The sequence below is a fragment of the Thalassophryne amazonica genome, chromosome 22, assembly GCF_902500255.1.
Source record: "Thalassophryne amazonica chromosome 22, fThaAma1.1, whole genome shotgun sequence".
In the NCBI taxonomy this organism is placed as follows: Eukaryota; Metazoa; Chordata; class Actinopteri; order Batrachoidiformes; family Batrachoididae; genus Thalassophryne; species Thalassophryne amazonica.
In genome coordinates this window covers 32,290,033-32,314,269 of record NC_047124.1, presented here as the reverse complement: position 1 = coordinate 32,314,269, position 24,237 = coordinate 32,290,033, and the positions used below count along the sequence as shown (strand labels likewise).

General features: G+C 40.2%; 1 protein-coding gene and 1 long non-coding RNA gene across 2 annotated transcripts in view; one reads left to right on the top strand and one right to left on the bottom strand.

Annotated features, from left to right (window-relative positions):
* plxna4 (plexin A4) overlaps positions 1-24,237 on the bottom strand; it is a 658,913-nt gene that overhangs the window by 185,901 nt on the left and 448,775 nt on the right. The window contains exon 6 of the mRNA XM_034163939.1: positions 8,080-8,203. Coding sequence (XP_034019830.1) covers positions 8,080-8,203 — 124 coding nt within the window. The remainder of the gene's footprint in view (positions 1-8,079; positions 8,204-24,237) is intronic.
* Positions 1-24,237, top strand: part of LOC117504477 — a 757,689-nt gene that overhangs the window by 654,023 nt on the left and 79,429 nt on the right. The gene's annotated exons all lie outside the window — the stretch shown is intronic.

The window sequence follows — 24,237 nt, the reverse complement described above, 5'->3', positions numbered from 1 at the left end:
GGGAAGGACAGGAAGTGGAGATAAAAAGCCATCAATATTCTTTGCAAAATCAAAAATACTGCAGGATAACAGACAAGCAGAAATAAGGCAGGTCTACCACAATCAATCATCAATACATACCAATTAATTAACCAACAGAAAAATATTCTGAGAGTGAGGGTGATTTTGACTTTTCAGACGCCATTTATTTGATCAATGGCACATGATACGCTGCGCATAGCCCAAAATGCTTTTGTGTATATCCAATTCAACTTTGCTATTCAGAGCACATGGAATCTGAGCACATAATAGGGTGCAAAGAGGTTGGATTTATTCATTAAATTAGTCATCGGCAATCACAAAACATCTGGCATCCATGGATGCACCGCCGCGTCCCAGCCAAGTTTTAGTCATATTTCTATGAATAAATCAACAAAGGAATGCCACAGAGACTTTGTTAAACCACTTTCAGAAACTACAACTATATAGCTGTAGTTTCCATCTTTCCCCAAGACAGTCTGTTACTCACAGCCAACCCTAGAAGCCAGAGAAGATCACATGGTCCTGTAATGTCACTGTTTCTTTGTGCTGTAGTGTATGTCTGTCTGAGATTCTCAGTGAAGGATTTTATAAATGTAGATGTTGCCGTTTCCATCACTGAAGAACTTTATTGATCCATTTTAATTGTTTTACTTTATGTTTGTAATTAATTGTTGTTTCTTGATGTCATCTGAGTTTAATCTGTTCATTTGTAAGTGTACTCTTTGTTATTATTTTTTCTTACTTAATGGACTATGTACAGCACGTTGGTTAGGGTGAGCTGTGTTTAAATGTGCTCCATAAATAAATTTACAATAAGGACTTATTTGAAGTGAGATGACATCCAGCTGACACTGGTAAGTGATTTTATTTCATAAATATGCAGTTTTGCAATGTACCAGCTCACTGCCATGTAATTCCTAGCAGGTGGCACTGCTGCACTGCATGGCACATATTTCCATTTTTAGACATTTATTCTACATTGATTTAAAATATTTTTCATATATTACACTACTTTGTGACAGGACCTTGATACATCCATTTCTAACAGCAGAAGAGTTGGTCCATATGAATAATGGTGTTTATTTTGAAGAATTAAAAAAAAAAACATTCATATTTTTAGATTTAGAGTGAAATTCTATCTTTGAGACACTGTTCTTGACAAATATATGTCTCACATTCAGAAAGCTGAGATTGTCCTGTACATTTTGAAGCGCAGCACACTGGCATTATACTGTATACAGTAGTGTTCAGAATAATAGTAGTGCTATGTGACTAAAAAGATTAATCCAGGTTTTGAGTATATTTCTTATTGTTAAATGGGAAACAAGGTACCAGTAGATTCAGTAGATTCTCACAAATCCAACAAGACCAAGCATTCATGATATGCACACTCTTAAGACTATGAAATTGGGCTATTAGTTCAAAAAAAGTAGAAAAGGGGGTGTTCACAATAATAGTAGCATCTGCTGTTGACGCTACAAACTCAAAACTATTATGTTCAAACTGCTTTTTTAGCAATCCTGTGAATCACTAAACTAGTATTTAGTTAGATAACCACAGTTTTTCATGATTTCTTCACATCTGCGAGGCATTAATTTTGTTGGTTTGGGTTTTGCTCGGTTACTAGTGTGCTTGGGGTCATTGTCTTGTTGAAACACCCATTTCAAGAGCATGTCCTCTTCAGCATAAGGCAACATGACTTCTTCAAGTATTTTGACATATCCAAACTGATCCATGATACCTGGTATGCGATATATAGGCCCAACACCATAGTAGGAGAAACATGCCCATAGGATGATGTTTGCACCACCATGCTTCACTGTCTTCACTGTGAACTGTGGTTTGAATTCAGAGTTTGGGGGTTGTCTCACAAACTATCTGTGGCCCTTTGGCAAATTGTAACCTCTTCTGCACATGCCTTTTATTTAACAGAGGGAGTTTGTGGGAGATTCTTGCAAATAAATTTAGCTTCACACAGGTGTCTTCTAACTGTCACAGCACTTACAGGTAATTCCAGGCTGTCTTTGAGCATCCTGGAGCTGATCACTGGGTGAGCCTTTGCCATTCTGGTTATTCTTCTATCCATTTTGATGGTTGTTTTCCGTTCTCTTCCACGCGTCTCTGGTTTCTTTGTCCATTTTAAAGCATTGGAGATCATTGCAGATGAACAGCCTATAATTTTTTGCACCTGCGTATAAGTTTTCCCCTCTCCAATCAACTTTTTAATCAAAGGCTTTCAAAGAGAAAAGCATGTTCAACAGGTGCTGGCTTCATCCTTAAATAGGGGACACCTGATTCACACCTGTTTGTTCCACAAAATTGACGAACTCACTGACTGAATGCCACACTACTATTTTTATGAACACCCCCTTTTCTATTTTTTTTTACTAATAGACCAAATTCATAGCCTTAAGAGTGTGCATATCACGAATGCTTGGTCTTGTTGCATTTGTGAGAATCTACTGAATCTACTGGTACCTTGTTTCCCATGTAACAATAAGAAATATACTCAAAACCTGGATTAATCTTTTTAGTCACATAGCACTACTATTATTCTGAACACTACTGTATGTAAAGTACCATAAAAGGGGAATTACGGAAGGTATAGTATAATGACGCGGGTGCACAGGGGTAAAACCCAGAGTCTGTCAGGACATCGTTGGCTGATATTCAGAAAGCAGGCTTTTGTGAGTTAGCAGATCTGTGGAAGCGCTTCAAAGCACACCAGTGGATAGTGGCCAACCAAGCTCCGTGAGGTGAAGCAAACAGATGAAGTTTGTGTTTCTCCATTCCTGTTTATTTTTATTTTGTTAAATGGCTGTGTTCAGTTTAGTTTTGCTGTGTGTACAAGCAGAGTGTAAGTGTATTCTAAATCCATTCATGCACCATGCCAAGGTCCATCAGAAAACCTCACTACATAACTGCCACAATTCCCCTCGTTAAGTGCGAACATTACTAGTGCATGTTTGTACACTGCTGATCACACTCACTGTGCACTTCTTTGAGCTGTCAGGAACGTAGAGCTGATCCAGTGTTACAGTGAAAATAATGGGTTTAACAAAGTTACTTTTTTCTTTTTCTGCACTAATGGCTGAGATGTGCACGTAAAAAAAAAGCACTTAACTGTTTTTTTTTGTAAATGCAGCACTTGACTTCTGTGAGCACTTCTGGCCTGTTTTACAGCCAATGTCAGCTTCAAATGCGATGAACGCACGATTGATAAACAGAGGCACAGCTGCAAGAGTCAGTGGAGGACTGCTGAAAGCGGCACCTCCTTCCAAGAACATTATCAACATCAGTGCATTCTTAAAAGTCACATCAGAAACCTCAACGTCTCAGTGCGTTAAAACAAAATGTACGTGGAAGAATGAAAGTGAGAAAACCACCTGTATAGAAAGCAGAGGAAGCGTGGAGAGGAGAAGACCAGGTGTGCTGCACAGAAGGTGGAAACAGTGGGAAATAAAGAATGCAGATGTTCCCGTCTTAAACAGAAAAAAGCAGTGTAAGATCTCCACACCTCAGCAAAAAAAAGACGGACTAACGTACGACCAAAAACACTGTCCTTGAACAATAACGGTAATAAAGAAGTAAAGGTCAAGAAGGCAGAGGGGTCATAAACAAAATATACATATTGATGGAAGGCCTGCCAGCATGTGGCTGTGACGCGAGGCCAAGCGCTGCCTCAGCGGCGGAGATCAGCTGACCGCGCTGTTTTTATATTGCTGTTTAATGAAAAGATGGCAGCGCAAGTGTGAAAGGATGCACAGCTTCCCACTCAGGACGGACACGGTGCAGCCAGGGTGCCTCTGTCCTGCAGGTCCACCCCCCTTGACCTTTCCCACTCACGCATTTCATTCTTCGTCATAATTTATCTTCGCTCGAAAGGCGAGATGCAGGCAGCGCAGAGTTACTGCAGAGGCTGCATATTATATATATATATATTCAGACACAGTTGTGCTCAAAAGTTTACTTCCTCTAGCAGAATTTTTTATTTTTCTTGTTTTATCTTAAACACAGTACTAATCAAACAACTGAAATGAATAAATAACAGCTAAATATATTCCATTTCTATTTAGCCTCTACATATGTTACTGCGTTTGCATGTACATTACCAGTCAAACGTTGAGACACATTTTCCCATTCAACTGAATGGGAAAATGTGTCCAAACATTTAACGGGTAATGTATGTATCTTAGCAAGATATCTTGACAATCTAATCTGATTTTGATCAAACCTGGCAGGAGCACTGGACCTAATTCCATCAAGAAGTCAGGGTCAAATTTACAGCCCTATGCCACTATATGTAAGCGAATATGATACATACGAGCATGTCTCTAATGGTGCTTTTGATTATGTATGACTTCATCATGTGACTTCTGAATGATGTCATTATGACATCACTCATACCAATCACTCACAAATATTTTGCTGATTATCATATGTGTTAGATCATCCATCAAGGCTTCTTGGTTGTTCATATATATATATACGAGTATATATATATATATAAACAATATGGTGCTGTGGCCACTTTACCAATGAGCAGAGTAATGAGGTGTGGTCCTGGTGCAGTCCTGGTGCATTGCTATTGTAAGGCAGCTGAATGTGATTGTGACCAAAACCACCAAAAACCTAGTCTGAAGTCGAGTTCATTGTTTTTTGGCATTTCATATGACATAATATTTAGATTTGCCTTACGTATACAGCCAGGTTCATGACAGACATACAGTACGTTTATGGCCATCATCAATACTCAAAACGTCTAGACAATCATTGTAAAGTTAAATTCTTTTCTTTTTTGGTAACCTTTCCAGAAACAAAGCGACATTAAAACACTGGTGAAATGGTGGCCATTTTGGATGCTATCTTGGATTTTGAATAAGTCAACTGGGAGAATTTTTGAGAACATTTATTATGTGATTATCCACATATTACTGTGTATATCCTGAAAATGTCAGTGTGTTATGCAAAACCTCTATTTTTTATGTTAAAACGCTAGGACTACAAATGATTTGGACAGTGTGCTATAGCTAGTCAAGATAGGGCCCTTGACAAAGGCTTTGTTTGATTTGTGACATGCTTGCACATTAGTCTTTTGTAAAATGATGCACAAAATAGAAAGTCCAAGAGAATTTAAATGAAACATGTGCAGGTAAGAACAGGCATCAGTTTATTTATTTATTTATTTTATTTTTTTTGGGGGGGGGGGGGGGGGGGGGGTATTTACCAGCACTGCAGATTGTGATTTCAGGCTGTGAAGAATAAACTTCAGGAGTCAGTAAAATTTTGAAGTAACATGGAGTTAACACTGACTGCTAATTACATCCCAGAACATATTTGCATTGCAAATTATGCTCGAGTGTTAATCCTGTCCATCTGCCAGACGAGACTCTCACGCTCTGATATTCGGTAAATATTTCACATTCACATTTTATAGTTACACCACAGACACAAAACCTTCTATTACCAAAAAAACACGTGGTGATGATTCATACAAGGATATATCACTGAGGCATAAAGCGCCATAATATGGTGTTTGTTTTTTCTTTTTCTAAATCGCCCCCTGTTGGAGGATAACAGGTAAGCACCCAAACAGAACTAACAACTGATTATATACTGTATTAAATGTGTAAATGTTGTATCTATGTTAGATCTAAATGAAAGTTAGTTATAAAAGTTTAGTATCACATTTTTCACCCAGTTATCCATTTGCTCTGTGAACCCTGGGAAAGGCCCACCCCACACTTTGAGAACCACTCAACACCAATTCAACAATATATTCCAAGCCAGGCCATGAAAGATATAGATAAAGGCAGGTTTTCTTAAAACGTGTACCTCAGTAAATACAAATATAAATACCAGAAATACTTCCCGCTAGTTTTACTGGCTACTACTGTTCTTGTTCCCTTCCTCTGTCTTTGTGTTACTCCTCCTCCCCTCGATTGAGTCTCTATTCCAAGTCAGACTCAACCTTTTTCACCACGTTTTGTGAAAATCACTTCATGACGCGTAAATTTCTGGACTTTCACTTCGCTTTTCAATGAACTTTACCAGAAATTTGAACCTTTATATTTTGTACAGTACAAACTCGATTCTCAGTACAAAGCTACAAGAAAGGTAAAAGTTAGCAAAGTTACTGTGATTTTTACTAACCAATGTTACGCTGATGTGTGTTTGATGACTGATGAGTAACATTAACAAACACTAACCATGATTATAATTAGCATAAGATGCCACATTAGTTGCAGTGAATGTTCTTGTTTAATGATTGACCCTAGCTGCCGTAAAAGCTAACTTTCACAGCACAACCTCAATTAAATTGTTTGGTCTTCATGAAATTCTTTGGTCTTCTTCCTGGAACATCTTAGGGCCCCTTCACACATAGTGCGAAGTTTAGTCGAAGTGCGCACGCAGCAGGAATTGTATGCAAAACGTGTAGAATCGTACCTGCCTCTAACGCCTCGTACACCTGTTTCTACAACTATTTGCTCACACCAGCGGCAGACAGAGTGTGCGCTGTGCGAACCCATCACACTCTCTCATGGCAGGTGTCAAACAAATTCCAGGTAACACGCATGAACATCTAAAACCACTCGCATGGCACTTGCAAAATGTGTGGCCAGTCGCACCCTTGACACGACAACAGACTGCAGACAATTACTGTCGTACTCGCAGTGAAATTTGTCTAAATTCCCCATTAGTGTGACTTTGCAAACATACACACACAGAAGCAGCTGTGGGGATCTGTCATTGTGGACATCCCAGCTGGACAACACCTACTGTGTTTGGACAGACATGGACTAACAACTGTCCACTGTGAGGCACGTGTGTCTGATTACTGTACTTATGTGGACATAAATAAAAACATATATCACTGCGGCGACAAGCTGCAGCGAGCGCATGCACAGAGCGGACATTGACAGCCAGCCAGGTTGAAACGGACCATCAGATTAGAACACGCAGTGGGCGAGCTGATGTCACGTCACCTACGTGAGCTCTGTTCCACATGACGTGTTGCCTGTGCTGCGGCGCGCTGTCCACAACACATGAGTGTCGGGCAGAACATGCGCACGGAACAAGTGGACACACCGGACACACTGGACCAGTAGATGTGGACATGATCAGAGCACACTGCTTCTCATACATGTCATTTCATGACTGTATGTCAGTGACCATGGGTCATCTACAGAGGAACAGATGGCTCATATTTGTACTGCCCGCTTGATAAATGCGGTATTTTTTATATAGTGTGTGATTTAAATTTTTTTCGTAATACTTCCATGTCCTTCCTGATATGAAGCAGCTTCCCGCAGCTTTCAAAGAACAGCTCTGTAGCTCAGTGATAAAGTTTCTGACTGGCAATCAGAGCTTTTGGAAGGTGCGGGTTTGAGTCTCATGGTTGGTATGTTTTCTTTTTCTTTTTTATTTATTCCACATAAACAGTGTGATGTCGTCACACACTCATCTTCAACTGCTTAGTCCAATTAAGGCTCGCAGGGTGCTGGAGCCTATCCCAGCAGTCATAGAGTGCGAGGCGGGGTACACCCAGGACAGGATGCCAGTCTGTCCCACAGGTACCAGCTGGTTTTTATTTTTTGCTTATTCCACACAAGCGGCGCGATGTGGTGCACCTCGCACTGTTCCTAGTTGAAAGACACCATCACGTGCACAAACTCTCACATCGGGATCATGCATACCTGCTCATTGGCGTGATGTTTCGTGGTGCACTAATTCAAACTGTTTTGTGCTGTTTCACCATATTTGACCAAACTTCGCACTATGTGTGAAGGGGCCCTTATAGTTGTTGCAGGACCATCATTGCAACTGATCAATCACCTTCATGAGCTGCCCTTCTTATAAATACTACACACTTTGAATCCAGAAATTCTCCAAGAAACTTCCACAAAACTTTCTGATTAGTTCTAGAAAGCTCCAAAATGTTGAGATAAATGAAGAATGAATAAAAATTGTTACATCACTCGGCGTAAACACAAACCAGAAACAAAAGGATCCTTTCTGCTTTTGATATGGTCACACTGTGTATTTCTGTCCACTTACTGTGACACTAAACTGGGACACTGAGATGTTATTTGGGTGGACACTCAGACGCACACACTGCTTGATGTCCGAAGCAAAGCGTCGGGGCTCTGATGAGCGTTCACATTTCTCCTTTCTGGTGCACCTTAGGAAAAAAAAAGACAAAAAACACAGTTATTCACTTGTAACACACACACTAGTGTCCACATACAGTAACCTGACCAGGATTTACCTCTTTGCACCTGCTGGCGTATGGGAAAAAGAGAATGTTGGGCTGTTCCCCGACAGACACATTACACACATTTATCATATTTCTTCTCTGGCTAGTGTGGCCGGTGAATTGAAACCTGGTCTCCGAGGGGCGGGGGCAGTTGCATTTAAAACAATGGGTGCTCTATATGTGGAAGTGGAGCTGGTCCGTTGGGAACAAGGAGGCCTCGCTTTGTTAAGACATCTTAATGAGTGGCATTCATGGACAATGCCAAGTGCAGGTGGAATCATGGACAGACTCTTAAGACTCTTGATACCAAACCAGGTGGTCTTGTCCAGTCCATCACAGTGGTTTGGAGGACTGAGCCCTTTGTCCCTCAAGAGGAATTTCTTGGCTGCTGTTCTATAGTGTTCCTGTATATGCAAGTCCAACAACCTATATGATTAAGTTACTTAGTACTTCTATGAGAACTACAATTCAAAAACAACTACAACTTTAGCAAGGAGCCGTCAAAGCCCAATGAAGGCATGTGGATCTGAAAGCAACCAGCATGGACATAAACTCAACCTTCTACTCATCGTCATGCAAAAGTGCACACTTGTTCCCATTTAATCCCCTCATAAAGTTGTTCAAGTTTAATCCCCTCTTGATTCAGACAAAAACTCGCAGTGCAATTAACAACCTGGCAAATCCACAGAGTGCTCTAAAACTCCTTTAGGGGAAATAAAACAACAAAGAGAAAGAGGTCGTAATGAATGAATGAAAGACTTTCGAGGTGGTTGACAGCTGAGATACAGTAATACATCATGCAGCAAGAAGCTTCTAGAGATTGAGGACGGGCGGGTTTCGACCTGACGCAAGTATTGTAAAGTTAAGCAGCGTAACGCGTTGAAAAGACATACGTAAAGAAAAATAATCTATTTGGGAAAGAGAAAGGGAGCAGCGAGGAGGGGTATAGAGTACAGAGAGAGGGAGGAAGGAAAAGAGAAGCAAGACTTAAAAGAAGCCAACCATTGTTGGTTTTCTCTGAAGCTTTAGCTGCTAAGCCGGTCTGAGTAGGGGTTTAACCGCTTTGGGTTTCTTTGTGCTTCTTTATCACTCCTGTCTGTTCTTTCTTTTTTTTTTGTAGTGCTGATTTAATAAGAAGGAATCATATATAGAACCACTCTGCAATAATCCCGCACAGACCCTACAACTACACACTTACATGTACAAATGTACCTGTTAACACACATCAAAGTTCAAGTAAGACTCCAAGACTTTCACCAGAAAGAGGATGTTATCCCTACTGCTCTTCACACTGCACTGATGCACCATGATCATCAGGTGATCTATGTGGCAGCGTATTCAGCCTTCTTGGAGTCCCTGACTGGAGTCCTGTACGGGGCTCCAGTGGGTGACTCCATTTTTCTGCTGGGGAACTTCAACCCATGTGGGCTATGACAGACACCTGGAGAGGCGTGATTGGGAGGAATGGCCTCCCTGATCTAAACTTGGGTGGTCGTTTGTTATTGGACCTTTGTGTTAATCATGAACTGTCCATAAACACCATGTTCGGACATAAGGATGCTCATAAGTGTACATGGCACCAGAGCACCCTAGGCCAAACGTCGATGATTGATTTTGTGATTGCATCATCTGATGTGAGGCCGCATGTTCTGGACACTCATGTGAAGAGAGGGGCAGAGCTGTCAAGTGATCACCATCTGGTGGCGAGTTGCATCAGAGGGTGGGGGAGGACTTTGGACAGACCTCGCAAGTCCAAATGGATAGTTCGGGTAAACTAGGATCATCTGGAGGAACTCACTATCCATCAGATCTTCAACTCACACCTCCGGCAGAGCTTTTCTGGCATCCCTGTGGAGGTTGGGGGCACTGAACCAGAATGGGCAATGTTCAAAGCTTCCACTGATAAAGATGCAGTGGGGAGCTGTGGCCTGAAGGTCTTAGGTGCCTCAAAAGGCGGCAACACTCGAACACCATGGTGGACATCGGTGGTCAGGGAAGCTGTCTGACAGACGAAGGAGTCCTTCTGGGAAATGTTATTTCGGAGGACTACAGAGGCAGTTGCAAGGTACCAACAGGCTCGAAAGTCTGCAGCCTCAGTTGTGAGGGAAGCAAAATAGCGGGTGTGGTAGGAGTTCGGAATAACCATGAGAAGGACTTTTGGTCAGCACCAAGGTGCATCTGACGGACAATGAGGCACCTGGGGAGAGGAAATTGGGGAACCATCCAAACTGTAAGGATGCGACTCAGTTGACCACAACTGAGGAGGTAATTGGGTGCTGGAAGGAACACTGCTCGAGGATCTTACTTATTTTTAAGCATATGTTGTTTTTCATAATTCACTGTAAACAGCATTACTTGTGAATGTCCCCAGAAAGGACTGCGGCTAATTTGATTGTACTTTTACAATGAAAATAAGTGAGTTTTAGTTCTAGTTCTAAACCCAGTGGTACCCAAGGATCCTCCAAAGAGACCTAGTACCAAAGACATCCAATTTAGCCTTAGGTCACTGGTTAGCAGCCAAGTCTCAACCAGAGAACAAGACAGGAAGCACCAGGTATTGCTGGAATGACTGCGTCAAATTAATAATTACTTAAGGAGACTCAGATGAGTAATATCAGATGATAGCATCAGTTATGAGATTTTGGCTTGGTGGCACATTTCTCTGTGCGTGATCCTCAGTGTTGAGAACCTTAGCATCTGGAGAAGGCTAAGAGGACACCCAAGTGTCATCTCACTGTGATGAATAGATGGTTATTCTGAGAGGTGGGAATGGACAAGTTGTTTGCCTGTGTGGTTGGCATCTAGGCCTAAGGAGATTCTATGGTGTGGTGGATGAGATGACATGTGAATGTTCCCAGACCTGACCTGATCCAAAAGAAATACAGTGGAAACAAACTGTCTTGCGATATCTTCACGTGTTTACATCTCATAATTCTCATGTCAACTTTGACAAGATTCTGAGTTTCGGTTGAAGATGGAAGGTATCACTTCCTCCAGTGGATGGTCAGAAATGATGCAAGAGTGACATTAGTTTGCACTGATGTTGAGCCTATGGCTAAAGTACAGTGTTCACCATGTGCATCACTATGTCAGGAAATTTAAAGACTTTTTCAGTGTAGTGATGAATAGGGTTTGGTTGCAATTTTCATACTGTCCCACAGGGAACACTTTGCTGGGGTTCATTATGGATAATAAATACAGTAGATCAGAAGAAAGATAATGATCTGACTGAGCACAGATGTGCAGCAGGTTAGAATGACAAAAGATGCAGAAGAGTATGCATTCACAAGTGTGGTAAGTTTGTTGAGAAGATGGAGGGAGTAATTTGAGGAGCTAATGAATGAAGAAAATGAGTGAAAGAAGTCAGTGTGATGTGCTGACTCAGAATCAGGAAGTGTGACAGATTAATAAACACAAACTGACCACAGCTGTGAAGAGGATGAAGAGCAGAAAGGCAGCTGGTCCAGATGGCATACCAGTGGAGGCTTGAAAATGGTCACTAGAGATGGTAGTGGTGTGTTTATCAAAAATACTTAAAGTTTTGGAATGTGAGAGGTTGCCTGCTGAGTGGAGGAGAAGTTCACAAGTGCTAATTTTAAGAAAAAGGATGATATACAGAGTCACAATAAATAGAGAGGCATAAAGTTAAACAGCCACAGCATGAAGTTATGAGACAGAATAGTGGAAGCCTGTACGAATGAATCATTTACAAAACATGAGAACAGCATATGATACTTTTAGACAGCCCCTATTTTGTAAGACCTCCACGACAAGAGCAAGTTTCACTGCCTGTCCTAAATCCATTCCACTCCTCCTTAGATGAACAGTGACAACTACTGAGTAATAAGAGCCATCTCAGTGAGCTGGTCAGAGGGACCTGCCGTGGTTGAGTCAGGTAGACCGCAAAGGGGGAGAGGGACAGTAATCAGAGAACAGAAGACATTTTTTTCCTCAACTCACAGAAATGAAGTTGTAAAGCAAATATAACTACAATCACACATCTACACAATCCTGCAAAAGTAATTCTGTCTCAGGTTTGCACCAGCCTCTTCCTCCTATGTTTCTTTGGCCATGATTGTGCATGTGTGGAGTTCAGTCATCCCCTCTGTCAAACAGACAAAGACCTGAAATTGGGTGTACTTACACCATAAATGTGTTTGGGGAAAAAAAGAATAGAACAAAGAATGGATCAATAGGCTCTGGCACCACAAAAAAACTGTTATTTTTGCACTAGGCATGTTTGTTCCTGCAACACGCTAACTGAAGAGCAGCTACGTATTTACTGGATGAGTGTTGCACCGTGTATGATGCTTGGGAAAAAAGATCATCCTGGGAAAAAGGAGTTGCATTTTTCCCAATTAAAGCAACTGCAAAATGTTCTGTTCTCTGCTTTCCATTAATAAATAAATCAATAAATACTTTTGGCATGTGGCCCTCCATCCAGCTTAATTTATGATCCTTCAAAGGAATAAATATCTTATCTCAAAATATGTGTTTTTGAAGTTAAATGTAAGTTAAAATTAACTTGTTTTTCAGTTTCTTCCTAGGTTTGGCGGCCACTAAGGCCACTGCTGTTTTTATTGCCGTTTTGTCCAATAAACGCTCAAAAATACCTCTGTGCTATTTCACATATGTCTTTGTAATCAAGTTAAGAGCACAGCACTGGGTGCCAAATAGTTTACATACCACTGCTTTACCTATTCAAGTGAGGTCAGATCAGGCCTGAGAGCATCTATTGGTGTGCAACCACCCAGGCAGACCCGCAGTCCATCACCACTTCTCAAAAGTAACCAACTGTAGCAGCCAGGTGAAATGTGGACATCCCCTTCATCTTCTGCAGTTGCTGAGGCCTTCAGCACTAAGGTTCAGAGAAGTGCACCACATGGCCAAAATGTCATAGCTGACCTTCTCTCACAATGCAAATGATACTCCTCGTCTGAGTCTCCCCAAGTAACTGTTTATTTGACACAATGTCATTGCAGTAGTACCCAAAGAACTTCCAAAGAGATCTGCTCCTGACGAATTCCATCCAGTGCCTGAGGTAACTGGTTAGTGCCCAAGTCTCACAACTAAACAGTAAGACAGAAAGCATCACGACCCGAAACACTTGGACCTTCATTCTCCTATAAGACTTCAGGTTCACCAAATACTTCTGTCTACCAACCTCATGGCTCCAAGCTCTTCCCAAGCATCTCCTGATCTCAGAGAGTGAGGACCTAGGAACATGAATATCACAGCTGAGATAACTGAATGTCTCTACAAGTATGACACTTTCAGTGCATACAGGTACACCTCTGATGTCTGATTCCAGGATGTTAGATCCTAGTCTTGATCCGGGACCATTGCAAATCCAAACACTTTGATTCTCCATTCAGCTTCCAAAATGCTGCAATCAAGGTATCTAATGATTCTGCAAAGATCACAACATCTGTGTGGTCAAAGCCGATAAACCTTTCCTTGCCAACAAAAACACATAAGCTACTGGTTTCCACAAACCTACCCAACACCCAGTCCATGCAGTCCCATTCAGAAGCATTTATATGGATATTTTCAGAAAAACAAACACAACATGATACATGATCTACACTAGTGCAGTACCTGTAGGAGGTTTGTATTCCTGTAGAAAATTGGGAACTAAAAAATTAAATTAGAAAAGACCATCACCAGATCAATACCGCATATTAATGCCAAATAATTGCCTGAATAACATAAAATCACTTGGTACTTTAGTTGGCTAAACTATTTGATTACTTGCTATAGTATGTTAAATTAGGTTTATTGATTTTGTTTTGTTTTTTGGTGCACTGCTGCTTGCATGTTTGTGTTTTTAAAATTTTAGTTCAGGGATTAAGTTATACTTTGTATTAGTTATCATGGGTATATGAAAACTCAGTAAGGTATGTCTTCTATAATACATTCCAGTTCTAAGGTAGAACATAACTAGTGTATACTAAGATATATCTAAATATCTAAAAAAAAAACAAGAGTAGTATAAGGTATATATGTATAATTTTATATACATATGTATAATTTAGATTTTTGGTTAAAGGGGTAGGCGTTTACAAGCTTTTGCTTCTGCCTACACACTTTCAGGCACATGGGTGCATTGTTGGACTATTTTCTTTCTTTCTTTGTATGTTTTTTGTTGTTTTGGATCTGTGTGTGCCGAAAAAATTAATTCATTCATTCAAATACCACCACCAGAATAGTGTTGTGAAATGCCATCACCCAAATGCAGCGCTTTCAAAGGCCACCAGTTGTAATATAAATAATACAAATCATAAACAATGAATATACCTGTACAGTATTTAGCACAGTGCTTTAATTTTCCCTCAAAATATTTTATTTTACAAACTATATCTCATCATTTTTGAATGGTTTATCTACTAAAGAGTAAAAACTGAAGGAAATCAATTGTGAGGCCTGAAAGAAGTTTCTGTAGGAAGTATTTTAGTCATACGTTCAAGTGAGAGGGGGAAGTGTTTGCTTCTTAAATACTTGAAAGACACTGGACTCATCGAGAGGATTTAGTACTGCAATAACGGACTGATGCAGAAGGTGGCAGCAGTGCAACAATAAGAATGCCAGCTGCCATTAAACACCACAGAAGAAGAAAAGGTGCACTTGTTTTATAACCACAGGGTGACATTTTGAGAGGAGCGTTTCATGTTAAAATAAAGCCATAAAATATATATTTATGTATATTTTTAAGTTAGTGGTTTTATATGACAAAATAAAGGGAACATGGAAACTAAGTTTGACGGAAATCCGTATACAAACGGAGGTTTTGCAGGACCGATATGCCACAGAGGGTGCCATCTTGGAAGTAATAATGTTACAATGTCAAAATAAAGGTTTAATATCAAAAGAAAGGTTTTGAAAATTAATCCCCAAAATTTTCATAATAAATATCGTGCCATGTGCAAGCCGTATCCGAAAGCTGAGGTTTATCTGACAAAGAATCAGAGAGATATGCGAACCACACACACACACACACAGACATTTCTTGCTTTATAGATAGTTGCTCCTAATTATGTCATGACATAAATTTGAAGCCATAGTGTCCAACGGTCTAGCATCATCTACAGTATGTCAGACATATAACCCCATTAATACGAAAGCAAACACACACACTACTGGGAAAGGGAAATTAGGAAGTTGCTGGCAGTTGTACCAATCTCTAAAAGGTTATTAAATTTGACATTAGAGATAGTTTAGCCAATTTAACTTTGCCGTTTCAGAGCCGCACACTGAATCGTTTTTATTGATTACTAATGAGCTTTTGGCAGAAAGAACAATGCATTTGTAGCAATGCGAAAGAATCCCAACAACCTCTGCAAACATCAAAGAACAGACCCCTTCTGGAAGCCCAGATATCAAACAGAATTTGATTTCAAACAACGGTCATTAAAAACTTGACTTTTTGTGGGAAAATGGACTTCTAATATGCACTCTTTGCTGTTATGCAGAGCTGTTTGCCTGACATACACAGACACAATATGAGAGAATTATCTGAAAGGATTAGATTGACCCTGAATGGAAACTACTCTGCACCCTTGTTTCCCTCAGCCTTTGATAAGATGACACAATTGCAGACTGATGAGAGGCCAGACATGCATTTTTAGCTGCTGTAATTGTTGCCAAAGAGGCTGTTGTAGCCATTGAAAGCAAGATAGTCTGTAGGATGATGTGTTTCATCACAGCATTTCTCAATTTGCCCTTTTTGATAATTTAAGTGACTACATTGTTGAATATGAGATGTGTTGTTTGTTTGTGTATGTCTGTACACAGAAGCCCAACATATTTAGAATCAATACAAAACAATCTGCACTATTTCAATGACAGTCTGCAGACGTAATGAGATGGTCAAGCAGTTTGGGAAATGAAATCTATTACATTATTTCAAAGCCAAAGTCAGGCTATTTTCAGCTTTTTTAATTTAATGGTAGCTATATTCATATTTGATCAATACAATAGGTCAGGGAGCAAATGGACTCACTGCATACATAACGTTTTAAGGTAAGTTAAAAACTATTCACCTGTAGTGCACTATGATGCAGTTGGAGTTGTCTGTTGAAGGCTGACGTGTGAGATTAGCGCTGACAATGTGTTCTATCAAAACATGGGTTGGTGTGCATCTTTATGATATATTTATGTCTAAACCTTCTGAGAAAACTAAATCCCGCTCCTGTTAATTTCTACTCAGTTTGAGCTATATGGAAGATAGAAACTTCTTAGAGGTATTTTTTTTAATTTCTTGACTATATCTCTGTTCATTTCAAGTTCATGTTCCTATTATGCGCTACTCAATGTGCACAGAGTGCACATGTGCAGTAAACCTTCTTATGTGAGGCGTGTCTGAGTGCGGGATTCTTAAAATACCACAAACTAACAGCTCAAGCCTATAGATCTGCTTTTAGCTGGTCTAAATCCAAACCACATTTTCGTGAGGGATGACAGGTATGTGCCATCTTCTGTGTTTGACCACACCTCATTTCGAGACAAACACACCCATAGGTGTGCAAATGAGTGGAGGTTCATTTGGTATGGAAGGAAAATGGACACTGTAGATGAACATGACAAATGTGTCAGGTGGAAATTAGCAAAGACACTAACATTTTTGCATGTTACTTTGGGCCATAGTGGCAGGGGTGGTGGCCAAGTGGTTAGTGTGCTTGGTTTCAGTACAGAAGGTTCCCGGTTTTCTTCATGTAATGTAGAGTTGCATCAGGAAGGGCATCCGGTGTAAAACCTGTGCCAATTCAACATGTAAATCCACCTTAGATTTGCTGTGGTGACCCCCGTTTGCAAACAAGAGAGCAGCTGAAGGGACTTACTTACTTTGGGCCATAGTGGAAGGTTGGGCCCCAAGTCTCACAACCATTCAGTAACACAAGAAGCACAAGTCCCTAAAAACATGGGCATTTGTTCCTCTGCAAAGACATTAGCATTGTGTAGCAACTCTCTAGCAACCTCAAGACTCATTGAGCTCTTCCCAGGTGTCTCTCAATCTCAAAGTCTAAGGACCCAATGCCGAGATAAGTTCATCTCTCTGTACAAGTTCACTATTTTCACTCCACACAGATACATTTCTGATAGTGGAGTCCAGAAAGTCACTGAATGACTGGATCTCTGGATTTCAAACTACATCCCATGGGGGCAGTAAAGCATATAATTTTTACACAGGCAAAATATAGGTATACATATGAGTATTTTCAATACAGATAAATTGCTGTACACACACAGCAACTTCTGGAGACGTAAATATAAAATAATTTAAATCAACCAAGCTCCTGCAATGTATTTTTAAAGTATTTGTTGAAAAGTTTAGAAGTGGATGTTGGCCGTGAAAATGCTGTGTGTGGTGACTCCGTGCACAAGCACACAATCAACAGGCACTCTGTATTCCAAGAGGAACCCAATTACCCCAGTACCCATGCATCATCAGATGCTGTACGGGATCCTATACATACTAATGGCCCGAGGAGGCGGATGCAAAGTCACTGAGAAGAGAAGCAGCCAAAAGACACGTCTACATTCAGCCTAGCTGCATCTCTCATTTGTACGTGTGACCACACACACATGTGAAAACCCCCATTTCTCACACAAACACACACACACGAATAAAAGTCAGAGAGCTTCCCTGGGCTGTTATTTAGAGTGGTGGTCCACAGAGCAGAAATCTGCATGGAGGAGTCATTACCTGGCCCACTGACCATGACCCACTTACTCCAGAACGTGGACACACACACACACACACACACACACACACACACACACACACACACACACACACACACACACACACACACACACAAATCTGTGTCTCACATATACAGTAAGCAACCTCCAGGAACACAGACTTATGTAATATTAATGTTACAAACACCATTCAAGCAGAAAACCACAGAGTGCTTCCCGTTCCACACCAATAATAATATAAATAAATAAAATCGCAATTTTTGTTTCAGAAAGTTTCTCATGGTCAGTACATTGCTAACAAATACTTTTTTGTAAGTATTTAATAACAAATGGTGTTAACATCACGTGGTAATTTCTCGAAAAAGGGGTGTTTTCTCTGTTTGCAGTTTTATTTCAGTCTTGGTCACCATTTCCAATATAATACACAAAACAAACTAAATACAGTAGGTTAATTAATTATATGAATACTGAAAAAGAAAGCAATTAAATATTGACTATAGCAATAATATAAACAAACTATGTAATATTTACACAATAACTTGATTTTGGAGGGTGCTATGGTCAATTATTGGCCCTCCATCTACGGTTAGTAGCCTGCCAACTCATTAGCAGCTTGAAGTTCGGGAATAAGGACTACAGACTTTGTCCAAGGCACTGTCATGATTTCACGACCCGATGGGGATTTGAACCGAAGGTCTTATTAGTGAAGCTTCACTACGGTTGTTTATGGACATATGTCAAGAAGCCAGCTGCGGACTAATGCATGGACAGGCATTAAAGCACTGTGGCCAAAGTCACATGGAGCACTACACCTTTCTCCCCAATAACTGTGGAGAAAACATGCACAAACAAAGAAAAAACAAACAAACAAGTCAGTGGTACTCTGACAAGTCTTGTCGAAAGGTCGTTGTGGTCTTTTTTGGTCTTTTTGCCGTTTTACTTTCAGTCACAATAACAGAAAGCTGTACTTCTGATTGTTGCCACCAGGGGCCTGTACTACAAAGCGGGGTTACTGGCTTATCAGGGTAACTTTGGGAGTAAGTTTATGACGTGAGGAGTAACTTCCTGGTTAACCCGTACTACGAAAGGTGGATAGGTTTTGATCGAGGTATGCTGCCATGGCAATTTATGCTGTGTGCAAAACCTGTTCCGAGCAGGTTATGTTCTCGGTTAGCTTGAGGTTTTCGCTTAACCACTCCCTTTATAAGTACTGTCCATCCACCTTCAATCACTCTGAAGACAATGCCGGCCTACCTGGATGATCCGTTTGATATTGGGGCACAAATTGTGAGGGGCTCTCTTCGCAGGGCGAGGGTTTTTAAAGACCGCCAGAATCCGCTGACATATGATATAGATATAAAGATATAGATTCTCAGCCGAGGGAATTCGTTATCTTTGTCAGCTGATCGGGCCAGACATCTGTAACATCACCCATCGTACACTGTAAAAAAAGACTGTTGTTTTTACAGGAAAACACTGGCAGCTGTGGTTACCAGGGAATTCCTGTAAAAAATACAACAGTTAAATGTACAAAAAAGAGCTCTTGTTTGTAGATTTAACAGTTCTTTTAATGTGAGTCAGCCGTGGTTCATTCACTGTAAATCCATATACATATTATGTCTGTAATGTTATCTACTGTGCTGCTGTATGTTTTACAGGAATTCCCTGGTAACCACAGCTGCCAGCGTTTTCCTGCACAAAACAGTCATTTTTACAGTGTAGCAATGCCCCGACGATCGAGCAGATAATGTGCCTTGTGCCTATTTTGCCAGTGGACAATTTATGTATTCCATCGGTGATGCTGAACATCTGAGCAAGAATACTGTATGTCGTATGATTCGCAAGGTAGTACTTGCTCTATCTAAACTGTTGGATGCATTTGTCGTTTTCCCTGGCCATTTATCCGCAATGCAAATCAAAGAAGGGTTTTATGCAATCGCGGGTAATTACTAATATCAAAATAGGTCTAATGCATGTCCATTAATTAGGCGAAGTGGGGCTTATCAAGCTATGAATATAAACCTACCGTTCTGAAGGATGTTTTTATATTTCATCTTCACCTGCTGCCAGGTGCGTTTGGCACTGCTATTGCATCTGACATATTGACAGGATTAGGAATAGCAATCATACAGTCAAGTTAACCTAACATTAGTAGGCCTATGCCCACTTCTGAATCATGTTGCATCTGGGCGTAATTAATGAAAGAAGGTCATTTTTTTTATACATATTAGACATTCCACAGGTTAATCATCTGTAACAGATTTGGGGAACAATTGAATTGTACTTACGCATTTACCCGATCAGCAATACGTTGCCAACAAGCCTGTCTTGCTTTATTGGCAGACGATGTGTTCGATTTCCCCCTTAACATTAATTTAAATTCCTAGTAGCTCCACATAATAATCGTGCATTCTTCTTCGGTAAAGTAAGGTGACCGCGCCATCATTGAAAAATGGTGACGTGTGCTGCAACCTGCCCCTTTTATGTGAACACGCACAAACTCCAATTAGGTTAACACAGGTTCAACAAATCAACATCTTATTCAGCGTCGTAGTACCGATTAACACCACTTGAGGAAACCAGGTTTTGTCAACCCCGGTTTAAGAGGTTGACCCTGGGTTACATCTGAGTAAGTTAACCCCGCTTCGTAGTACAGACCCCAGGTGGACTTTCATTTATTTTCCCAAAATTTGTTGAAGTTTGACCCAATTATCAATGGTGCATACCGCTGGAACCACTCCAAAAAGACAGGCTTATAGACACCGACACTCTGCATGCTTTCACCAAATTTCAATTAAATCAGATGAAAATACTTCAAATTTAAGGTAAACAAACAGACAGACAAACAAACAAGGATATAAACAAACAAACCAACAGACAGATCAACAGAGTCTTGACGAATGACTTCGACAAGACTAAAAAACTAAGAATAAAGCTGATTTTCTTTGGATCTTAGTTTTGAGTATTTCCATTCAGCGCCCATGACAGACTTTCTATTCTTTCTGCTGTTGTAAGATGTGATTTTCTAGTTGGATCTTATTTCTCCCACACATACTCACATGCACACTGACATTAATCATGATTGGCGGCATCAATCTGGCCCTTCGGGCCAACGAGCGGCAGACGTTTTGCTCCTCCGTGACTTTCGGAGCCTGACATTCGACCGTGAAATTTTAGCATCTGTCGAAAGCCTTGCCGACACCTTCCTTCATCTCTCGCTTCTTCTCTCGCTCACACGCATAAAGCGGTCCCCTGGCAGTGGTACCTAATGGCGGCGTGCTGTGGCAGGCTTATTAGACTGTTTATCTAGCATATGTGATGTCGCCGCTAGCCCCGTGGATACCATTAAGCCAGGTTCTCTATATTAAACAGCCTCACCTGTCAGGCTTAGTGAGAGAAAAACACAAAAAACACAGATAAACACGGGGCTGCAGAAAAAACAGGATGACAAAAGCAGTTTGAAATATATAAATCGCTCTGGCCGATACAAGGCATATAATTTAAACTTTTACTACTGCTTTGGATCTAGTATGAAACTAGAGATCTTTGGTGAAATAGGCAAAATGACTCGCCTCCAGTTGTTTGTGTGTATTATATATCAGTGGTACTAAACTAATTAACTCATCAACCTTTCTTAATGTAATTTACAAATATAGAACATTAATAAAACAACAAAACATAAATTATCTCCCTTTGAATAAGTTACAATGTCAATATCATACATACAAAAGTCCAGTTATCTCTTAGTGAATATGTCAGAAAAGAGTGATTTTCCTTCATGCATATCTCTATATGATGTGCAACTATTGGGTCAAGTTTAACTGAGATCCACCACATGGGTTTGGAGGAGACGCGCAAACAAGATTGACATTCAACACTCAAGTACAGTAGAGGAGCTAGAAGAACCGTTTTGCACGCCCACAACTGCCTTCCCCAAACGCACACCTCCAGAAGTTTTAAAGTTTCCTTAGGTGACCTCTGATATCACGCCCATCCTGCTTCAATTTTTGTTTGCAGTTGGAAAGCCGATAGTGTGGCACAGATCACACAAACTGTGTGTGAGGTTATATTATTTTACAAGTGGCTCTCGTATTATTATCCCATTTATTACAACGCAACACAAAAGTCGATCCAGCCTCACACTCCTGACATAAAAGCACAGTGTCTGTCAAGGGGCTGTGTTGCCATTGTTGCACAGAATCTATATTCTCGAGGTATTTCTGAGCTAAAGTCTGATATTTGATGTTGATTTTTTTATTTTTTTAATCGTGCAGGACACATGGGGGCTGTTTCTCAATAGGGTCCGCAAAGCACACTTGACTTTTATCTGCCATGTATTGTGTTAGGATCCTGCATGTGTGCGGCTGTCGGAAGTGTCCTGTCATCCTACTGATCCCGTAGCTCAATATCAAACCTTTTGGAAGTGCGTTTATTTGCAGCCACACGAACCTTTATACTCTAAATGGTGAAAACCTGATAAAATTGCACCTGTTTTCTACAGTCGAGAAATGGACCAGTTGTGACACACGTGTTTACACAATAGCAGGGGAGCTGTGACCATCCCTTTGTACTCGACCCAAAGTAATGCATACCAACACTTTTAGGTCCCTCGTATGACCCTAAAAAACAACTACAATGTCCCCAACAATAAAAACTGCACACAAGCCAGGTATTAAAGATGTCATCTAAAACTCCTCCAAAATATGATGCTGTGTTATTAAATTTATAATTTTATTCTTTGTCACTCTGAGGCATTTTAGGGGCCTTTAAATGGAATTTTCTGGCCATTTTGAATTTAAATTTGTAACTGAAATTACTGAGGCAAAAATGGATTTATTGTGACCTAAATGTTCTTCTTAGCAGAACAGACATCAATTTTACAGTGAAGTCATGCAAATGTTGGTATAAGCACCAAATTTAACATGATGGCTCCCAAGACTGAACTTAAATCTGGTGGATTAGCCACTTGAAAGTCCAAGATGTCAGCAATTTTCCAAGATGGCCATCAAAATGACCAAAATCCAAGATAGAGCCTAATTTCACGATGGCCACCAAATTGACCCTAAAATGTTTATTTCCTCACAAATGTTATGTATTTCATTTGTGTGAACTTGCTGCCAAGTTTTCAGGCATACCAGGTTTAATTTTTCATGTTCCCACAACAATATGACACTCTTAGTGGCACAACTTCCCATTTGTCCATGTTGACTGGATATTACACAATACACAATATAACACAATGTATTCAACATTTAACACCTTTTAATTGGCTGACATCTAGTTGTTTCAAGAGATGAACACTTTCAAAACATGTGGTGGGTGGATCCCACTAATACTAAATGTAATAAACATCTCTCTAATGTGGCACATAAGTAAAATAAAAGTAAAACCATAAATGGCAAATTAAATATAATATAACCAAATGCAATTTGACATCAATCAAATGGATTTCTGATAGGTTGTTTTGGTGGCCATCTTGGAAAATGTCTGCCGTCATTACCTTGACATTCAAAATTAAACTATTTTTCCAAAGACATTTTAAAATAATCCATATGAAGCTAAAATGTATTCAAGTGTGCAAAAATTAAATTGTGGTATGTTGTAAAACCTTAAAATAAACAGACTCATGTCTATTTCCTCTGAAGTAGTCAGTCAGTCTGTCTCACTGTAATATTCAGATAATTGTTGATTTTCAGATAACACCTACAATGTGTATGATGTGTTCTGGCAACCAAGCAAAAATATAAGTATAATGTCTGGTTGTGTGTCATAATGTCACCAAAACAGTCAAACAGCCAGATTTTGAGAAAATTCACTATAACAGATGATCAGGTAGTGCAGTGAGTAATCTCACTGACGGTGCCATCTGACATCAACACTGAGCGAGCTGCCATCAGGGATTATTGTAAAATACAGCATCGTTAATAAATTCTCAGCAGCTGTTGTCATAGCGATAACTGTGACCGCTGAGACTCTGTGTTGGTGTGCACACTCAGGCATCAGAAAACTGGCGAGGGCTGTATGCCCTTCAGAAAAGCAAGACAACCATCTTGTGATAAATGCTCGTTGAGATCAAATTTTCATTGTTTGTTCAAAGTGGTATTTCAATTTTTGATTTACACCTTGACCATGAACTTTGTCACTTCAGTGACATTCATGTCTCTGGACCCTCAGCCTTTGAGATCGAGAGATTCTTGGGAGGCTCTTATGGATCCATGAACTGATGGACACCTCAGTGTAGTGAGGTGTTTGGCAAT